At 46.5% G+C, this 19,699-nt stretch overlaps 1 protein-coding gene across 4 annotated transcripts in view; it reads right to left on the bottom strand.

Annotated features, from left to right (window-relative positions):
* Kiaa0556 (KIAA0556 ortholog) overlaps positions 1–19,699 on the bottom strand; it is a 171,147-nt gene that overhangs the window by 120,736 nt on the left and 30,712 nt on the right. For all 4 annotated transcript variants that reach the window (XM_021197601.2, XM_029542828.1, XM_029542815.1 and 1 more), the window contains one exon: positions 4,477–4,553. In XM_021197601.2, coding sequence (XP_021053260.2) covers positions 4,477–4,553 — 77 coding nt within the window. The remainder of the gene's footprint in view (positions 1–4,476; positions 4,554–19,699) is intronic.

Raw genomic sequence — 19,699 nt, 5'->3', positions numbered from 1 at the left:
GAGAGGCAGAGAGGCAGAGAGGCAGAGAGGCAGAGAGGCAGAGAGGCAGAGAGGCAGAGAGGCAGAGAGGCAGAGGCACAGGCAGAGGAGGCAGAGGCAGAGGCAGGCATACCTCTATATGTTCGAGGCCAGTCAAGGTTACATGGAGAAATCCTGTCTGGAAAAAAAAAATCAAAACAGAGTATGTATGTGCTAAGTGTAAAATCGGAAGAAAAAAACTCTGGGTTTGTGGTCCTTGAGTGGAAGGTGATAAATATAAAAATGACGTCAGTAGTCATGGAAGAAGGTGGTGGCATTATGGGCACCTTCTTTGTTTACTTTTCAGCCGTTTCTGTAGCAGCTGACACATCTATCTCTTCAACAAAGATGGCAGGAACACCGATTACAGACTGCTTATCTCTTGCCAGCCTTGGAAGCCTGCAAAGTGCCTGATTGTTGGGCAACAATGTAGAACAGAAGGAAAACACAAGTCAATAAGTGCTGATCTACAAACAGCGATCAGCACACTCCTGGGAGCACAGAATGCAGGAATTCTATAGATAGAAACCTCAGCGGAATTAGCAGGCTCAGGGCTGGCTAGGAAACTGACCTACTAGGTGAAAACATGCCTTGACTTCCCTCCCAGAGACTGCCCTGGGACCCAACATCACTGTTAAAACCCCGTCCATGGCCCAGGATCTGGGCTGGCACTGCATGTGGGCCTCTACTTAAGCAGGATGATTTATGAGAATGTAGATGTTTGAAACTGATAAATTATGAGATAATTACTCAGACTTAAAAGAATGGGTAAAGAAACTCCCCTGTTGCAGCTGAGTGCAGTGACCCTCAGGTGGCACCACAGAAAGGCTTTCTTAAAATGGATGGCTATGTTGTGTAGAGCTGTCCAGGGTGTAGGGGCCCTGCTTGTCCAGAGCTGAGCGGCCCACTGCTGCCCTGCCATCCACATGCTACTTTGGGGAAGGGAGCATTCCTTTCCTAATTTTTCCAGTCCAGCCCTTCTGAGGAGGGCTCCTTTGAGCCTGGCTTAGAGTCATTCCCACCCAAGCCACATGGAGTGAGAGGAGAGAGGTATTGTTCCTGAAGGAACTCCCAGAAGCTGTATTTGGAAAGTGAGGAGAGTGCTGGGCGGAGGAAGGGGACAGGTGGGGTGTCTATAGCCCAAGACTCTTCCTGAATAAGATTCCTAGTAGGGTAGGGTGAGCATGAAGCCATCTTGACTACTGTAGAAGCAGAGTCATCACGTGCTATGGGGAGAGCTAGGGAGGGCCAAGGAGGAGGCTCAAGAGATGTGGCAGCCTTGTTTTGTCCTAGCACCTTCTTAGTGATTCTGGCCACTCACCTCACTGGAGATGCAATCACACCTGGGCAGATCTGAGCAAGATTGAGCAACACGATCAAAGGGATGAGAGACGAGGACTGACTGGGGAGGTTAGGCTCATGTCTAATCTGCTGGCAGCAGAGGGGCTGCAGTATGGAGAATGAAGGGAAATTTTCACCAGATCCAAGAGTCTGGTAATTGTGTTATTTGATCTTTGAGAAAGGTCACTGAGGGAAACTCAAGGGGCCATGTTTGTAGATCATGACCTATTGCCCCAGGTGGAGATTCAAGCTAGAAAGGACAAGAGAGCCAGCTACTGGTCCGTGAGGGTCACAACTGAGAATGATTCTTCCATAGAAAAACAGAGGGGGAACACTGGCACCAGGTATGCCTAAAGTCAGAGTGCCATGGTGGTGATGGAACCTAGGACCTTGCACATGCTGTGTGAGCATATACCCCCAGTCCCCACGATTGAGTTCTTCACTCCATAAGCCAACTGTTTCCTAGTTAGCAAACCCATTTAATCTTGGGATTTTAGCTTTACAACCAAATTAGTTAGCTGCTAACTAGTAACTGTGGTGCTGGTGAGATGACTAGTAAAGGTGCTTGCTGCCAAATTAAAGATCTAAGTTCAATTCCTCAAAGACACAGGGTGAAAGGAGAAACTGGATTCTGCAAGTTCTGATTTCCACATACACATGATGATGTACATGCCTCCCACAAATAATTTTTAGATGTCAAAACAAAATGAAAAGCACAGTCTGTGTCTTTTTCATACATTAGCTCCTTCCCTAGGTGATGCTAGGCATATGGGAAGCATTCACAGAAATAACACATGAATACAAAGTTCCTGTAACCAGCGGTCTAGGGGCAGATACTTCCTGGGCAGATCTCTGCTGGCAATGCTCCCTTCTCAGCTGTTCAACACATAGCAAAGCTGCCCGGGTTCACTTTCTTCCTGAGGACCAATGCGGTCCTCAGCCTCTACCATCATGTCAGGCATGCAACTAGGCCTCAGAGTCATCCACAGCTTTGTCCCACCAAGTCCTTTCTTAGTATATTTGGGGCCACTGGCAGCCCTGGCAGCTTTCTCTCCTTTTGATCACTATGAAAATGTCAAAAATCATAATAAATAAAGCCTAGTCCAGTTCCACCACTGCCTACTTGCTACAATGGGGTCTGCTTCTTTGTCTATCAAATGGGTGCCATCACTCCACCTGCCTGTCTGGGTGGCCTGAAGATAAACTGGTGAGCTATGGCACCTAGTGTGTGGCTGGCACTTTGTAAAAGGCATCTTGAGGCCGACCTGACCACCACTCAGGGCATTCCCTTCTTCACCAGGCTCTGGTAGGGTTCCTTTCCAGCTTCCTATTTCCTGCATTCTGAGATACCCACTCCCACCCCATTTTACAGCAACTCAATTGTGATATATTTTTAATTGTCACAATGCTGCAATCTTGTCTGTGAAATTCCCATCTATGCTGTCAGCCAGCAGCTATGGGATAGCACTTATTGATCCCCAATTAATGAGAAACAATCTGCTCATGAGGAGCTATGACACTCTTTCCCCAGATGAGCGCCCAGGATGATTAAACCATCACCCAGGTGTTCAGTGGCAGCATCCAGCCTGCCAGAGACTGAATAAAAACATCCAACCCCTTGCCATAAATGCCAGGATAAACACCCATGGGGGTCTAATCAGCATGAGCTATCTGCAGTTCTCACTTGAGCTACCTGCCCCTGGGAGGATGGGAAAGTTCTGCTAAGTGGTTGGGCACTGAAGGCACCACTCAGCACTTCTGGCACTGCCAATGACTGGGTGTATCTGGAAATGAAAGCGTAAGCCTGTTGATTCATATATATATATATATATATATATATATATATATATATATATATATATATATATATATATATATATATATATATATATATATGACAAGGTTTCATGTAGCCCAGGCTGGCTGTGAATTCACTATTTAGCCAAGAATGACTTTGAGCTTCAGATCATTCTACCTATACTTCAAGTGCTAAGATTACAGGCATGTACACCACACCCAGTTTTTATACAGTGCTAGAAACTGAACCCAAGGTTCCATACATGCTAGGCAAGGATTCTACCAACTAAGCCACATCCTCAGTCTAGAGACAGGGGTCTTGATGAAATTCTATAATGGGTGGAGCTCTTACATAATAGTGCATGGCATTATCCCATATACTCCCAAGATCAGGGCTCCCCAAACCAACAGGTGTTCAGACATCCAGATAAGAACTAAATGGGATTTGACGTGACACCTTTCAGGCCACTTACCTGCAATACAGGTCTATTCCCATAACACAAAGATTCTAATTCCTGCCTTTGCTGAGTCTTCCCATGGTGGTTCTGAAGAATTCTGTTTGGCTTGTGGTTTGACTTGAATTCATTACCAATATTATACAATATCAATCTAGATCCCAATTTCTCTACCAGCATGGAGGCTCTCTGCTCCTCTACCTTTATTAAAACCCATGGCAGTGCTGAGCAGTATGGACAGGAAAGTTCCAGATAACCCACTGTCCCAGCTCCTAGGTTCTGAGTTGGCACATCGAGCTCATAGGAAGGTTCAGGTCTGGATACAAACCACAATGAGCTGGAAATAAACTTGCTTGGCCTTGAAAAAGAACAGAGGCCTTCAGATTACTCAGGTTGCTATGACCTTGACCATTACACACTGTAGTGCTTTAAGCTTTTGCAAGAATCTGCACGGGAGCCAAATAGGCCCCACCCTAACTTTAAATGACACAGAGCAACTTCAGTCACAAGGTAAACTGGTTCACATTTCCACAAACTTAGCTTTCCAGGGCAGGTTGATGCCCAAGAGATGCAGACCACCATATATAGGTGATGTACAAGGGTCTGCAGTACCCCTGACCCACTTCTCTATCACGAGACAAGAGGTGGTGCCTGCACAGCCAACAGTTTGCTCTGGCTCAATCAAAAGATGCAACTAAAACACTGGATAGGGTGGGGTGGGGGAGGTGTGGAGCTACAAGTGCTGGCAATAACCTCAGTCTCTGCATGGGGGGCTCTCTGCCCCACTCCTGTGTGCTATTAATAAATCACAATAAATGTTTATCTGGCTAATAACAAGGATCGCCATCAGGCAGCTTGCTCTTACCGGTTTCTCTGCTGAAGCAATATTAAATACTCATCATGTTTCTCATCAAAGTCTGTCACCATGTCCTTACTGTAACCCTGAAAGGAAGAAACAGAGTGGGGTGAGAACAAAATACAGGATGGCCTTCACTGAAGCAGGGCACTGCACACAGCCTGCAGGAGCTGGCTGATCTGGGAGGCCAACCTTGACGAAGGCCCAGCTCCCTCTGGTCCATCACTCTGGCGACCCAGAGCTCCAGGGACTGTGTCGAAGCCCAGTGGGTCTCAAGCTCACAGTTTTACCACTCCATGAAAGAAGGTTGGGTCCCAGCCTCCTCACTCTCTCCCCATGCCCTGTGAAGTTCAGGACTAATAAGAGTATCTTCAGAACAGCCACACCTACATAGTGAGATGCTGTCTCAAAAAAACAAATAGCCAAAAACCAACCAACCAATAAAATAAAATAAAATAAAATAAAAACCTTGGCATCTCAGATTTTTTTTCTGAACACACACTACTCAGCCATCTCAGTCATCACCACCAGATCACCCCAACCTGGCTGCTGAAAAGGGACCTCAAGATTTCACTCCAAGAGGAATCCCCCATGGTCTCTCTCTCTCTCTCTCTCTCTCTCTCTCTCTCTCTCTCTCTCTCTCTCTCCCTCACACACGCACACACATACACACACACACACACACACACACACACACACACACAGAGCCTTGGCTTAGAAGTGCAATGACCATACACCTTGCCTAGGAACAGGAAGTCACAGTTTGGGGGAGAACAAGGCAGGTCGGCCTTGGGACTTCGTTGGTACTCAGGGGAAGGAGCTGTTCTTCTCTTTGGGGCCCACGTCTGAAAAAGCCTTAGAATAACAGTGGCAAAGATAGCAGAGTCAAGTGATGGGAACAGACAGATTCCCCACACTCTCTTCAGTCCCTGGATCTATCCTGACCTTGAACTTGAAGCAATCTTCCTGCCTCAGGCTATGGAGTGCTGGGACTAAAGGCATGCACCATCATGCTCAGATCCTCTGTACGTTTTTCACCTTAGGCATTTGCAGTTTGTAGCAGGCTCGTTGGGATGCATCCCTAGGTTAGTAAAGGAGCACCTGTGCACTTGCTCTTTCTCCATGCTTCCTGCAGGCCTGGCCAGGGGCACTCACTGCTTCCTCTGTCTTCTCAGCCTCTTCCTTGGCATCCACAGCCCTAGGACCCCTTTCTGCACAGCTCTCTGCCTGGGCCTTCTCTAACCAACCTTCCTCCTCTTGCTTCAACTATGAATGTTGAACATCTATTTGCTTCCCTCTCTATTTTCCATTCTCTCTCCAGTTACCAGGCAATGGGGCCCTTGGGATGGGAAATACTGAAAGCTACTCTCAGACCAACGCTAATAGCCTAACCCCCTTTCTCCACCCATGTCCTACAAACCCCAGGTTGTGGTCATCTGCTGACCTCTTCCCCTGTCAGCCACACTTTCCCTTCTACCCAGCAAGCCTTATGTCTTTCAGCTTTCTGCTGGTACTTACATACGTCACCCTGGGAATCTGAGATTCTGTCTCAGGGGGAAGAGGAGGCCCCATGGGCATCCCTAACCAGTTCCCAGCTGATGCCTGTGAACTACATTTAAACAAGTAAGACCCTACTCTAGGTATGCCCTCTACCATCAAGCCACATCTCCAAGCCCTTAAACCTCTGAGTGTCACTGGGCTTCAAGCTAGCTAACCCAGTTGCCCAGCCAGTGAGCAATAATAACAAAGAGTGACATTATGAAATTAGAAGGAACTTTAAAAGCTGGTAGAACTCTCTGGCTTCCTGAGCTGCCTCAAGAGGTTTCTTGTGTCTCTGGGACTGAGTCTGGCACCTCCCTGCATGCAGGAAAGTACAGGAGAGACCTCAACACTGGGAGAGATCCTTGTAGCATTCCAACTCTGGGGAGAAGTTATTACACCCAGCCTTCTTTTTTGATGTTTGTAGCAGTTCTTGAGATGGTTATTATCGCCCTACTTTAGAGACAAGGAAATTCATGCTGTGTCTATTCCCAAACACCACCAACTCCATGGTAATTTACATAGCCATTTTGAAATATTAAAGTGACCACTGATACATTATGGTATTGAATGAAGGAAACATTTGGTGGTATTCTTAGAAGAAATACAGACTTCAAAGAGATATAAGTGTATGCCAGGATGCCCTCAGACCCTTTCTGGAATGGATCTGTTCTCACCCACCAAGAGGCAGATGCCACCCAGGAGACATAGACCAAGGCCATCCAGAAAGCTCACTTCTCCCAGCTCCTGCTTCTCAAATGCTAGTCCCCTGGGGGCTGTGATGATAGGAAGGCTCTGATTCAGGAGGACTAGGAGGCCCTGTGTTAATTTCTAGCCAGTCTGTGAGCCATACTTGGATAAGCAAGACTCTCCACTAGCTCAGCTTTCCCTCAGTCCTGGCCTGTGAGTCTGTCTCTGAGCCTGGGCCTTGGAGTCCAGGCCTGGCTCCAAATCACAATGCTGTCTCCAGACATGAGGTTGTTAAGGTTCTGATGTGATCTGTCCCTTCCAAAACTCTGGCTGAGATTTGCTCCCCACAGCAATGGTGTTGAGGAAGGGGAAGGGGTGAGTGTGAAGTGTGTAGTCCACAAGAGTTCCACCTTGTGATTAGTACCACTCCAACAATGGGCTAGTAATCACAGGAGTGAATGAGTTCTTGTGAGACTAGACCACTTTTGAGAAACTAGACTGTTACAGGACCAGGAGGCCCCTCTGCTTGTCCCTGTGTCCACATGCTTGCTTGCTCATCCTTCCACCTTCCACAATGATATGGTGTCCCTTGCCTGAAGTTGCTGTCATGCCCTGGACTTCCTAGCCTCTAGAACCCAGAGCCACATAAGCTTCTTTCTTTCTAAATCATCCAGTCTCAGGTACTCTGTTACAGAAACAAAAGGCAGACATCTTAATGCACATTTCACACTGCTGGAGTTCTACTTCCTTATTTCAGAAGTGAAGGGATAAATAAATACCTAAGCCAGCAACAATGGGATGAAAAGCCTAAAAAGGGTCAAGTTCATTCTCTCTGTTTCCCACCAACATTTGTTGGGTGCTTGCTTTGGGGGGTGTGGCACTCTTACATACACACTAAGGGTTTAAATTTATTATTGTGTCTGTATGCATGATGAATGTGTATAGCACACATGCCACAGCACATGAATGGAGTCCAGAGGACAACTATACAGAGCTGATTCCCTCCATCCATTTTTTTTATGTGGGTTTACTGGGTTGAATTCAGGTCTCCAGGCTTGTGAGGCAAAGCTTTTTACCTACTAAGCCATTTTGCCCCATAACCAAGACTTAATGGAAGCCAGCCTGTAGATACACCGATGACTTGCAATGATGGCTGCATTGCACAGGTTCCATTCACAGTATGTATCATGTGAACCATGTGAATTGTACCCTTTGCCATTGTGCCACAGGAGCACTGCACTGTAACCATTCAATAGCCACACACCAATCAGATCCCTGCAGGGGCTTCTGGAAACATCCCCCTAAGTGATGCACAAAGGGTTCTTCTGGCAAGAGTGTACATCTTGCACTGGCCCAAAGGTACCTGGGGCCCAAAAGCGAGACACATAATCATTATAAAATGTATAAGTGCAGCAGCAAAGGGGACCAGGAATGCCTAAGAGGATGTGGCCAGGCCTTGGTTCTTAAAGGATTTTCAAAGCCCCACTCCTCTCACATACCCTCTAAGCCACCAGCTCCAGGCTCAAAAAATGATACACAGTAGGTACCCTCTACCCAGGGGGATAAGTTCCTACCTACAGTGGACTCCTGAAGCCAGAGCAGTACCAGATCTAATTTACAGAACTTCAAGTATCCTGTCTCCTAGCCTCATTAGCAGAGTTACTGCTCTACCACTTTGGGTAGCTTTTATTTTTATTAATAAAAGACAGTACATGGCACCCTTCTCTTCTCCCCCCCCCCCCCCCCCCCGCTTTTTTTGTGGAGTGGGATCTTGCTTTATAGCCCAGAATGACCTGGAACTTGCTCTGGCCTCAGACTGGCCTCGACCCTTTTACCTCTGCCTCTGACAGCTGGTATCCCAGGCCTGTGCCACCGTGCCCAGCTATGCTACTTCCTTTATTCAAGCCAGTTTGGGCTGTGTAAATATTAACTTGTACAGTTCTAGAGATCTAGACAGCATGGCAGACTAGCTAACGGTTTCCCAAAGTCTGTGCCACGTTGAAGGAAGGGTGCTGATAAGCATTCAGTAGAGGGTTAAGCAACACTTTAATGAAGGTTTTTGGTTTGGATTGCTTTGCTTTGGTTTTTGATGATGCTAGTAACCAAGCCTAGGGCCTCATACATGCTAGGCAAGTACACTAGTACTGAGATACACCCTGAAGCTTACGATCAAATGCTCTCAATGTCCATATGCCCCCATGAGGATGACTACATGTACCTTAGAGTAAAACTCTTCTTCACAACCTACCCAGCTCCAACATCTCTGTGTCCCTGGGAGTCTGTCATGTCCTAGTGTTGAGTGCTGACTCCTCGGTGCGTATTAGCTGAATGTCAAAACTCTAAGCCTGTTTCAATCACATTTGCTAACCCATCTGATAGAATAGACACTTTCCCTCAAAAATCCTCTATACCCAATATGCCTGCACTGCAAACAGAAACAGAACAATGAAGACCTAAAGCAGCAGCTGAGACTGCCCCCTAGAGGTGGTATGAAACAAAACAACAAAAGGCAAATGGATTTTCCTGCCCTGGAGCAGATGGATACAAAGACTCCCCAAGACAACTAAAAGGGAGACCCTGAGGATAGTGTTTGACTATCTCAGGCTACCATTCCCTCCTGGCTATGCACCACAACTACCTGACAACCAGATCTGGAGATTTCATATGTGGCTTCAGGGTTTATAGTCCCCATGCAGATCTGGAATCCAGGCTTTCCCCTGGACTCGATGCCTCAGGATACTGTATTTTTATGGAAAAAAAAAATCCTCCTTGTAGCCATCTGAAGAATCCTTTCCAACCCACATCTGATAGAAAAAAAATCACATTTATTTCTTTTTATTCTCAGAAAAATTCTCTTGTAAAATTATCCTATGGATTATAAATTACTTTCGAGTCTGGTGAAGACAGAGAATTTTAAAACCTTCAGTGAGTTTACTTTAAAAGGAAACTTCTATCAAGAGTTGTAAGTGGAAAATATAAGCACCCCATAAACAGGCATCCACAGGTGTAAATACAGACTTGCTTAAACAGGAACTGTGCCTGAGGACCCTCTAGGCAGGACTTCCTCATTCACACCACACACACACACACACACACACACACACACACACACACACACACACACACACACCATGCAGGGAGGGGTAGCTCCCATTAACAAATCCATGTATCCTTCACTCTTCTTCAAGAACCTACTTTGGTCTGGGGTGCATCTACTGTATTGGGATGGAACAACAGCAGTTGGAGCTCACAGTTCAGTGGGAGGAAGCAGTGAGCAGGCACACTGGCTGGCGGGGGCGCTCTTTCTGCCAGTGGTTCAAGAAAGCCTTTGTGGAAGCTGGAGAGGTGGCTCGGAGGTTAAGACGGTATAGTTTCTTCCAGAGTATTTAAGTTCAGCTCTCAGCACTCATATTAGGCAGTTCACAACCACCGGGGAAATCCAATGCCCTTGTCTGGTCTCGAAGGGCATTGTACTTGTGTGGATAACCACTCACACAGACATATACTGTAAAATAATCTTTTAAAAAGTATTTCTTGAAAATGAAGAGCTCTTTAAGTGAGATGACCTATAAGCCATAGAGCAGACCTCGAAGGTCTGCAGACCAGGTGGTGGGAGGCAACAGGTGGCCAGATCAGACAAAGCTAGACTCAGGCCTCCAGGCAGCTCACAAGGAAGCCCATGGCTTTAGGCTGAGGTGGCCAAGAAGCTGTTAGAGGGTTTGACAGACTTGACCTGCTGGCACCCAGTCCTGAGTTGATAAGGACCTGCAGTTGAGGTCAAAGCTCCCAGCAGTGCTTGGAGGGAGGGGACTCAGGCATGCACTGCACACAGCCTTCGAATGCCAAGGAAGGAATACTATGTTTGCGTCCCTGCCCTACATTATTGTGAGAATGACTGAGTGAAGATTTTATCGTTCACCTACTGCAGCTTTGTAGTCCTACTGGAATGATCCCTGGACCTGATGGGGAAAAGATGAGCAAGGTGGCAATGTCCCTCTCTAGCCTCCAATCTTAGTCTCCACCTGCTTGATTTACACCCCAACCCTTTCCCAGATAAGGGGTTCTATCTGAAGACAATTCTGATCACTCCTAGCCCAGCAGACATGGCTGGTTGAGCTGGTGTCACCCTGGAGCCACCACCAGGTCTCAAAAGCAGGGAGAAATGGGGGAGGGGCTTCTATTAACCCTACCACTGTTCCCTGTGCTTTTCCTATAGCCAGGCACCAGGCTACAGGATGGAGACAGAGATAAATGTCAGCAGTGTGCTGTCAGCACTCTCCATAGACCTTGTTTCCATCTTCCCACTACATCCCATGAGCCATATAGCCTTCTGGCTATTTTTCAGGGAAGTCTCCAAACTGCTGCCCTTGCTGCCTCCTCTACCTTGAATCCTTCTGCAGGGGGTGTGAGCTTACTTGACCAAGAAATTCTTCTAGGCTGTTCCCTATGACCCCAGTCTTATGCCCACCCCTTCCTTCCAGTCTGGTAAGTCTCACTGCAAATATCTGTTCATTTGCCTGTGGTCTCACCTAATGGATGCTCAACCCCAAAGGCAGAGACAGTACTCACAGGCTCCACACTCTCTCTCTCTCAGGGCTGCTGGTTCCTAGCACATACAAGGAGCTGACAGAGTGTTTGGGGAAAGGAAGGAAGGATGAAGAAAGGGAATAAAGGAAGAAAGATTAAAATCCCCATCTTAAGAAAACTAAGAGGTGGAAAAAGAACGATTGGTCTCATGCCATGTGGTAGACAACAGAGAAGGTGTCTGGGCCATGCAGTGTAAGGAGGGTGCAGAGCATGGCATTGCCTTGGTGGCTGGCTGGGCTTTCCATGAAACTGAGTCCAGAAGGAGCTCACGAGGTGAGGGCAGTGGGGTGGAAGGCCATCTGGGAAGGAGCAGTGCATGTGAAAGCACAATGTGAAGAGACCCTGGAGTCCATCTTGGAGCACGGAATATAGTCAGAACATACCGTTTGACCACAGACACAGTGGAAGGCCTGGCCCTCTGACATGGAGGCATCTTTGATGCCTGTGAACACACAATGTCAGGTGCCAAGATCTCTCTCACATCTAGGGGAAAGCACCAGGATCTAGGGACCCAAACTGAATTTATGCTCCATCCAATGTTCACTAGTACATTGGCACCTAAATTCCAGCTACTTAGTGAACATTTGTGCTCAGTGTTCACTAGTAAATCCCAGATACTCTGGAGCCTAAGTTTTAGTCCAGCCTGGGCAATGCAACAAGATCTTATTTCAAAATACCAAGAAGGGCTAGACAAGTATTTCAGCTTGACACTTGGAAGGTCCTGGGCTCAAGCCCCAGAAGCGTGTGTGTGCGCACACACACACACACACACACACACACACATCCAAAAAGGCCTGACAGCACGAGTTTTCATAATACCTATCTAAGGATATAGATGTGGCAGGTCGCTCCTTCCCCTCTTTGCAACCTTCCTGCAGAGTTACTAGGTACTTCCTGTCCCTTAACAGGCTGTAATGGTTTGTATATTCTTGGACCAGGGAGTGGTCTGGAGGTGTGGCCTGGTTGGAATAGGTGTGTCACTGTGGGTGTGGGCTTAAGACTCTCACCCCAGTTGCCTGGAAGTCAGTCTTCCAGTAGCAGCCTTTGGATGAAGATGTAAAACTCTCAGCTCCTCCTGCACCAGGCCTTCCTGGATACTGCCATGCTCCTGCCTTGATGATAATGGACTGAACCTCTGAACCTGTAAGCCAGCCCCAATTAAATGTTGTTTTTATATGACTTGCCTTGGTCATGGTGTCTGTTCACAGCAGTAAAACCCTAACTAATACACAGGCTATGTCCCTTACTTCATGGAGTTGGCTACTCCCCACATATACACACGACTGCATGCATCAATGCATGCTGATAGCACAAGTGACTTGGAAAGGAGATATGACTATTCTGGGGATCTGAGGAGCTGCCCGCTGGTGTGAGCTGTATCTGAGCAGGCTAGTCAGTATGTGCAGAGGGGAAGGTCTTAAAAAAGCAGATGCTCAGACCAAGACCACAGCTGAGCAAGAACAGCAAGAAGAGAAGAAACAGGGCACCCAAGGGCCTGCCACCATGGGGACAAAGATGCAGAGCATGTCACAGGACTGAGAATGGCAGACCACAAGAACTATGTGAACACAGCAAGGACAACTGTCCTTAAAACCAACCTAACAGGAAGCCATGAGGTGTTTGCTTGAGTAGAGGACAGGCGTGTCAGGAAGCACTGAGGTTGTTGGGTTGAAGTAGAGGCTATGCTCTGCTCAGACAGGTGTTAAAGAACTGGAGAAGGAGGAATTTTTCTGACCAAGGCCTAGGAACAGGAGTGGGAGGGAGTAGTATCAAATTTGGGGTCCTAGGATAATTTGTGATTCCTCCTTGACCTTGGACTCCTACAGCAGGTCTGAGACATATTACATCAAAGGCCACCCTCCAGAGCATTTCATGGATAATCCTGATTTAGCCAGGATTTCCCACAATGACCCAGATTCAAACTGTCCACTCCCAAGTTCCGAAAAAGCAATTAATTCTTTAGCCCATGGTCTCCAGTCTTTAATCTGAAATATGGTTGTCATGGAGGTGTGTATCACAAAGCTGCCATTTCCTGTATTTAACATCTGAGGGGCCAGGCTGGGGGAAGTCAGGACTCTGTGCTATGAGCCTGGTTAAGGATGTAACAAATTAACAAGAAGCTGGGCATGCACACAGAAGAGGGACGGCTGGTGGGCTTATCATTTTTACTAATCATATGTATGTGTCCCTGTGTGGGTATGCATATGTGAATGTAGGTACCCGAAGAGGTCAGAGGCATTCCATCCCCTGGAGTTGGTGTTACAGGAGGGAAGGAAGGAACTGGGAGAGATTCCAAAAATGGCAGTCATCTCCGAAGGTGAATCTTAAAAGCGTGAGAATCATTCTCCACCTTAGAGTTTTGTTTTGTCTTGAAATAGGGCATCATGATATAGCCTTAGCTAGCCTGGAGCACTCTGTATAGACCAGAGTGGACTTGAACTCAGAGATCCATCTGCCTCTGCCTCACAGTGGTGGATATTAGAGGTATACACTACCATGGGCAGCATTCACTCTACCTTTGTTCTTTGAAACAGGGTCTCTCACTGAACTCACCATTTCAGCTAGACTGACTGGTAAGCAAGTCCTGGGGTCCTCTTATCTCTGCACCCTCGACACTGGGGTTATATAGAAGCACACCACCATGCCTGACTTTTATGTGGGTGCTGGGATTCAAACTCTGGTCCTCACATTTACACTTTTCCTACTAAGTCATCTTTTCAGCCTTACTTTTTTTTTTTTTTTTTTAAGGTGCCAACTTTCCTTTCCATGCAGGAAGTGGCTGGGCAGACTATCTCAGGGAAAGCAGCTAGGGTAGGATTGGGTCTGCTCCCAGAGAGGGACTGCCATCACACCTTCAGAGCAGGCAGCTTGGCTAGTGACAATCACAGCCTGAGGCTGTGCACCAGTCCTTGAAAGTGTTGTTACAGTGGCAAGCATAGAATGGGATCAGGTTGGTAGCAGAAGGCAGGCTGTGGAACATCAGCAGGGAAGAAGTGAACCAGTGACAGGGTAGTTTGCCTGCTCTAATCAAAATAGCACTTTTACAATGCTGTTCCTGGCGGCTGTCAAAGGGGGTGCCTTCAAGCTGTAGAGTCGGTCTAGGAATGGCAGAAGCAGGCAGAAAGAAGTCAGGCTTGCAGACTGACTGCTCTGTTTCTAAAATGAAAGGAAGGACTCAAGAGTCTGTGTGGTCCCCAGGGTAGTGTTTATCTAACCAAGGAACATATTCTCAAGGGTGAGAGTAGCCCACCACCTTCATGGTCACTGAGCCTCTAGGAGCAAGGTTCTTTCATAAGAGCCTGCTTCAACCAGATCTGCTTGAGTCCACTGGTGTTCCCCTGCCAGCTCACATAGGCACTCTGGGAACAAAGAGGTAGAATTCACTGCAATAGGAAAGATAGGACACTATGTGGCATGGTAACCTGGGACTGGATCTTTCTATTCCCTAGAACCCAGCTGAAAGGAACTCATAAGAGCCCTAGGAAAAGGTACAGAAAGCTGATTGAAAACATCCCAATGACCTCCAGTGGGGACAGCTAAACCCTCTGCAATATATCTGCCCCCATTAGTCCTCTTTGTTTGTTTGTTTAATTGATTGATTTTTGAGACACAGTTTCATTCCGTGACCCAGGATGGCCTAGAACTCACTATGTAGCCAAGGCTAGCCTTGAACTTCTGCTTCAGCTTCTCAGGTGTTGGAGTTATAGGTATGAGTCACCATACCCAGTTTTGTTTTGCTTTAGATGAAGGTCATCTTTTTTTTAAAAAAATCAGCACATATTTGAACTTTTACAATAGTTTAAGAAAAAAAAAAAAACATGAGCCAAAAGCTACCCAGGATAAATTTGAAACACTGAGTTCAGGCAGTGAAGGCAAATCACAACTTCTAAGGCACACTGTACAACAGTGTTAGGTGTGACACTGAAAAACAGGATGTTCAGTGGGACACTATGCTAAACTAAGCCAAAACCACCACAAATGCTACACATATTTTGTAGACCATTCAGCCATGCACACACATGGAGAATGATCTAGAAGAACACATGCCAGGTTTCAGTGGCAAGTTACTCCAAGAGGGGTTAGGGAGAAATGGAAAAAATAATCAGCAATTCATCCTGGTTAACAGTAACTTTCTATCTGTAAGCAAGCTAGTTTCATGTGTTATTTAAATAACAAGTCAAATCACCTTCTCTCCTCCAAAACAACAAAGAAACAAATGAATAATAAATAAATAGGATCGGTGGCTCTTCAGTTCCAGACAGCCTTCAGAGTATCACTGCTGCTCCCTCTGCAATGGAATGATGGAGATGCCGTGTACTGCTGCGGGCCACCTTTCGACCATTCATTCCCCTAAAACCTCTTGCACCTTTAGACCTTCCTTTTGTTCCACTCTTTCCCATACACCCTATCCAACATCACAGCCACCAGCCCCTTCCCAGTACCATCCACTGCTGCCCCTAAACAGCCACCAGCCTCTCTGCTGGGATCCACAGTGGCTCACCTGAATCCCCTGCTCTAGCCTATGCTGTTCCCTCTGCAGAGCTTTTGTTTCCAAGGGATCCCTGCGGCTTATCACTTCTTTCCTCTAAGCTCATTCCTCAACAGGAACTTCCTCAAGACCTGACCTAACAACTTCCACACTCCAGGCAGCCTCAAGCCCAGCCCAATTGTTATTCTGATGTCCTTCATATTTCATTTATTGCTCAGAGTCTGTCTCCAAACATGATGGCATATATGAAAGGTGAAGAAATAAATGGATGAGTGATCAGAGTCTTCATCATTAAGCCATTGCCCCTGTGTGCTATGTGTTCTCTTCTCTCAGGGGACTGCTTGTGGCCCCTGTGCTCTTGCTTGCAGTTGAGGCTGAGTCTGTTCTTCTTATCTCCCTTTCTACCCACTAATGCTGCTTCAATGCCACTTCTTCCTGAAGCCCCTGTCTTTCAGGCTGAAGACTTTCTTCCCCTGACCCTGAGCCTTTCTCCACCACTGCATGATTAGGAGAGCCCAGTGCTCTGTGCTGGGTAAAGGATTTGCCAAGGGTTTTGTGTGCACTAGGTCACAAGATCATCTCAACTATAGAGCAGCCATTGCTAGTCTCCCTGTTCTCCAGCTGCAGAAGGTGAAACACTGAGCCAGCCAAGAGGGGGAGGGAAGGGTGGAGCTGGAGCCTAGCCTTGCTCCAGACTCCATGGTCTCCATGAAATTCCAAGTTCTGAAACTTCTGCAAGGACAAGGTGCCAAGCAAGCTCCACAGAATCGACAATGGCTCCCACTAAGCCATGACAGGAGCTGACAGCACAGACTCCAGACACTGGCCAGCCCTTCCTGACACCACATCTAGCCTGAGGACCTTTCATTTGTCAAATAAAAGCAAGCAGCTGGACTGTGGACTCAACCCTGTTTTGTTTGTCACAAGGTCACAGTCTAAGATTCCTGGAAGCTGGTCAAGACCTGTGACCATGCTGCTTGCTGTGGGTGGCCCAGGAGCAGACAAACGGCCAAAAACCCTGGGAAGTTTGGATTAGAAGGTCTAGGAAGAATTTCATAGTCTCTCTCACCTTCCTTTTTTCCCTCCCTCCCTCCCTCCCTCCCTTTCTCCTTCTCTCATTCATCAATATTTAGCTCAGATCTTCCTGCCTGTGTCTCCTGCGTGCTGCTGGGATTGGAGACCTGAGTACTCCTCTGAGAGGGGTAAACACATTTAGAAGTCACTGGATTTTCTGCCAGATGAACTAAGAAAGCAGGAACGATAAATTAGTCATGGTGGGGCCTTCCTGTAAACCTAGCACTTGGAATGATGAGGCAAGAGGATTAGATGAGTTTAGGCCTGTCTGGGCTATAGAGTAAATGCCATCAGACTAGTGAGACATAGCAAGACATCTTCTTAAGAGAAAAAGAAAAGAAAAAGTGAGAAATAAAGAAAGTAAGCCAGAAAGCTGGCCTGAACTAAGCATGAAGAATGCTGCAGTAAGAACAAGCTATCAAAATAGGAATTGCAGAAAGAGGAATTCCTAAGAGCTTGCAGATCATCTGCTCATGGCCCTCCCTGTTCTGAGAAGCAACCCCTCCTCAGAGCTGTGCACTGCAGTACACAGCCCCCTTCTACTGCCTCCAGATAGTTTTTTGGTTTTTGTTTTTTAAATTCAAGTCCTGAGTAATGCAATACTTTGCAGAGGTACTGTAAGAAATAATAGCATTACATGGAAAACACTTACCTCAGTGCCTGGCCATGGTATATAACACCCACCATGTGGCTGCTAATATTATCATAATCAAGCCACAAGGACATACTATTACAGGAACTGAACAGATTAATCATCTTACCCTGCCATCTAAATTATTCTTCCTGGGAAGGGTAGCATGCCATGGGACTTTGTCCTTGGTCCCATCTCAGGTCATAATTTTATCAATGGCTATTAGAGGCTGTTTATAAAGTCTGAGGATGACATCTAGATGGGAGACAAAAAAAAAAAATGGATGACGGAATCTAAGTTCAGGACAATTTTGACAGGCTAGAGATGGACCATGGAAGGTTTGATAGACTGCATTGGGAAGGGAAAGGTCCCAGGCAAGGGGAGGTAGTGGGAGGGGAAACATGACTGAAGGAAAGTTCATTGGAATGAAGATGGAACATAAAGTCAACAGTATGGAGCTGGGGAGATGGCTTTATGCTGTTCAAACATAAAGACCTGAGTTCCAACCCCTAGCACAAATGTAAAAGCCAGGCACCACTGCTATGCAGGGCTGGAACTCCAGTGCTGGAATAGGCAGTTCTGGTAGCTCGCTGTTTAGATAGCCTAACCTAATGAGGTGTTGCAGGTTCAGTGAGAGACCCTGTCTCAAAAAATAAGACTGTGAGCAATTGAGGAAGATCATCAACACTGACCTCTGGCATCTACATATATCTGCACACATGTGTATACAAAAGAACAGCAATGTGCTATAACTCCAAAACCTATTGGCGCAACACACACAATAAGTGTACTAGAAATGCTGGCTTCAAACTAGGCGTGGTGGTGGATACCTATAACCCTAGTACTTGGGAGGCAAGGTGACACCCTGTCAACAAAGGAAGGGAGGAGAAAGAAAACCAGAAGGATGTTTGCTCAGAACAAGAAAGGAAGGGTACTGATGTGTTTTAGCACCTCCTGTGCACCAAGTCCCAAGTTGAGCACTTGGCACCCACTATTTCACCCACTTATAAAGTGGTTGTTATTATCTTTGCCCTCCTTTGACAGGTGAAGAGCTGAGGCATAAAGAAGTGAAGAGACTTTGCCAAATAGGCCGGAACAAAAGAACATCTAAACCAGTCATCGCTAGAGAGCACACAATCCCTACAGTCTACACTGACTCCAGAGCTGAACTTTTCCATGGTTTCTGAGGCAGAGGAAGGTGGATAGGGAGGTGGATCTCATCAGACAAGAAGTCACCGTGAGTACTGATCAGGCTGGATCAGCTCGGGCAGAGGAGAGCAACCCTGCACAGCAGTCTCTCCCTGCCCACATCCAAACAAGCAACACCACTTAAACCTGTGACAGTCTGGGCAAATGAGGGTGCCGATGGCAGATTTCAAATGTTAAGAAATCCTGAGAACTGGATGGTAGACAAAACTGGGTTAGCAAAAAGAAACCCAGAAACATAAGCTAGGAAGGAGCTGGGCATGGGGGAAGGTGTGTGCTGCTCCAAATCCAGAGGCAGCACAGTCTGCGGGGAGATAGAGGTCTCAAACTGGAGTCAGAAGCTAGACGGAAACACAAGAAGCAGCAGAAGGTGGACCTGACACCTGCTCAGCGTTCAGGAACTATGATGGTGGACTTCTGGCACAGAAAGGCATGACATATCTGGAGGAAGAGTGAGCAGGGCTGGGCTCAGAAAACTAATAATGGATCAGTTTCACACTACTACAGCAAATTTGGTCCAAAGCCCACTATCACTGGTGATAAAATATGTTAAGAAACAAAACAACAACAAAATCAGGATCCAAAGAGAGAAGACAGGCAATCAAGGTACATATTCACAATCATCCCACATCCAGGAAAACCAACAGGAACAAGAGGTCCCACTTTGGTAATCATGAAAATAATCAAAGACACACATAGTGAAGTAAGCTGAGCCCTTATAACATACATAAGCCATATCTCATGGCTCATATCTCTTCTGTTTATTTTTCTGAAGGATCTGAGTAGAGATTCTTTCTCAAAAAAAGTCAAAACCAAACAAAACAACTCCAATACCAAACCACACCAAACCAAACCAACCAACCCAACAAACAAACAATGAAAAACAAAAACCCAATAACTATACTTATTATGACCAGAAGGGTAAAGGAAGATATTGCATCTATCAAACAACAAGAGCCTATAAAGTTAAGAGTTAATTTGAAATCCAACAGAGAAAGGTTTAGCCACCGAAACAG

The sequence above is a fragment of the Mus pahari genome, chromosome 1 (genome assembly GCF_900095145.1).
Source record: "Mus pahari chromosome 1, PAHARI_EIJ_v1.1, whole genome shotgun sequence".
NCBI classification, from domain to species: Eukaryota; Metazoa; Chordata; class Mammalia; order Rodentia; family Muridae; genus Mus; species Mus pahari.
This window is presented reverse-complemented; position numbering and strand designations above follow the sequence as displayed.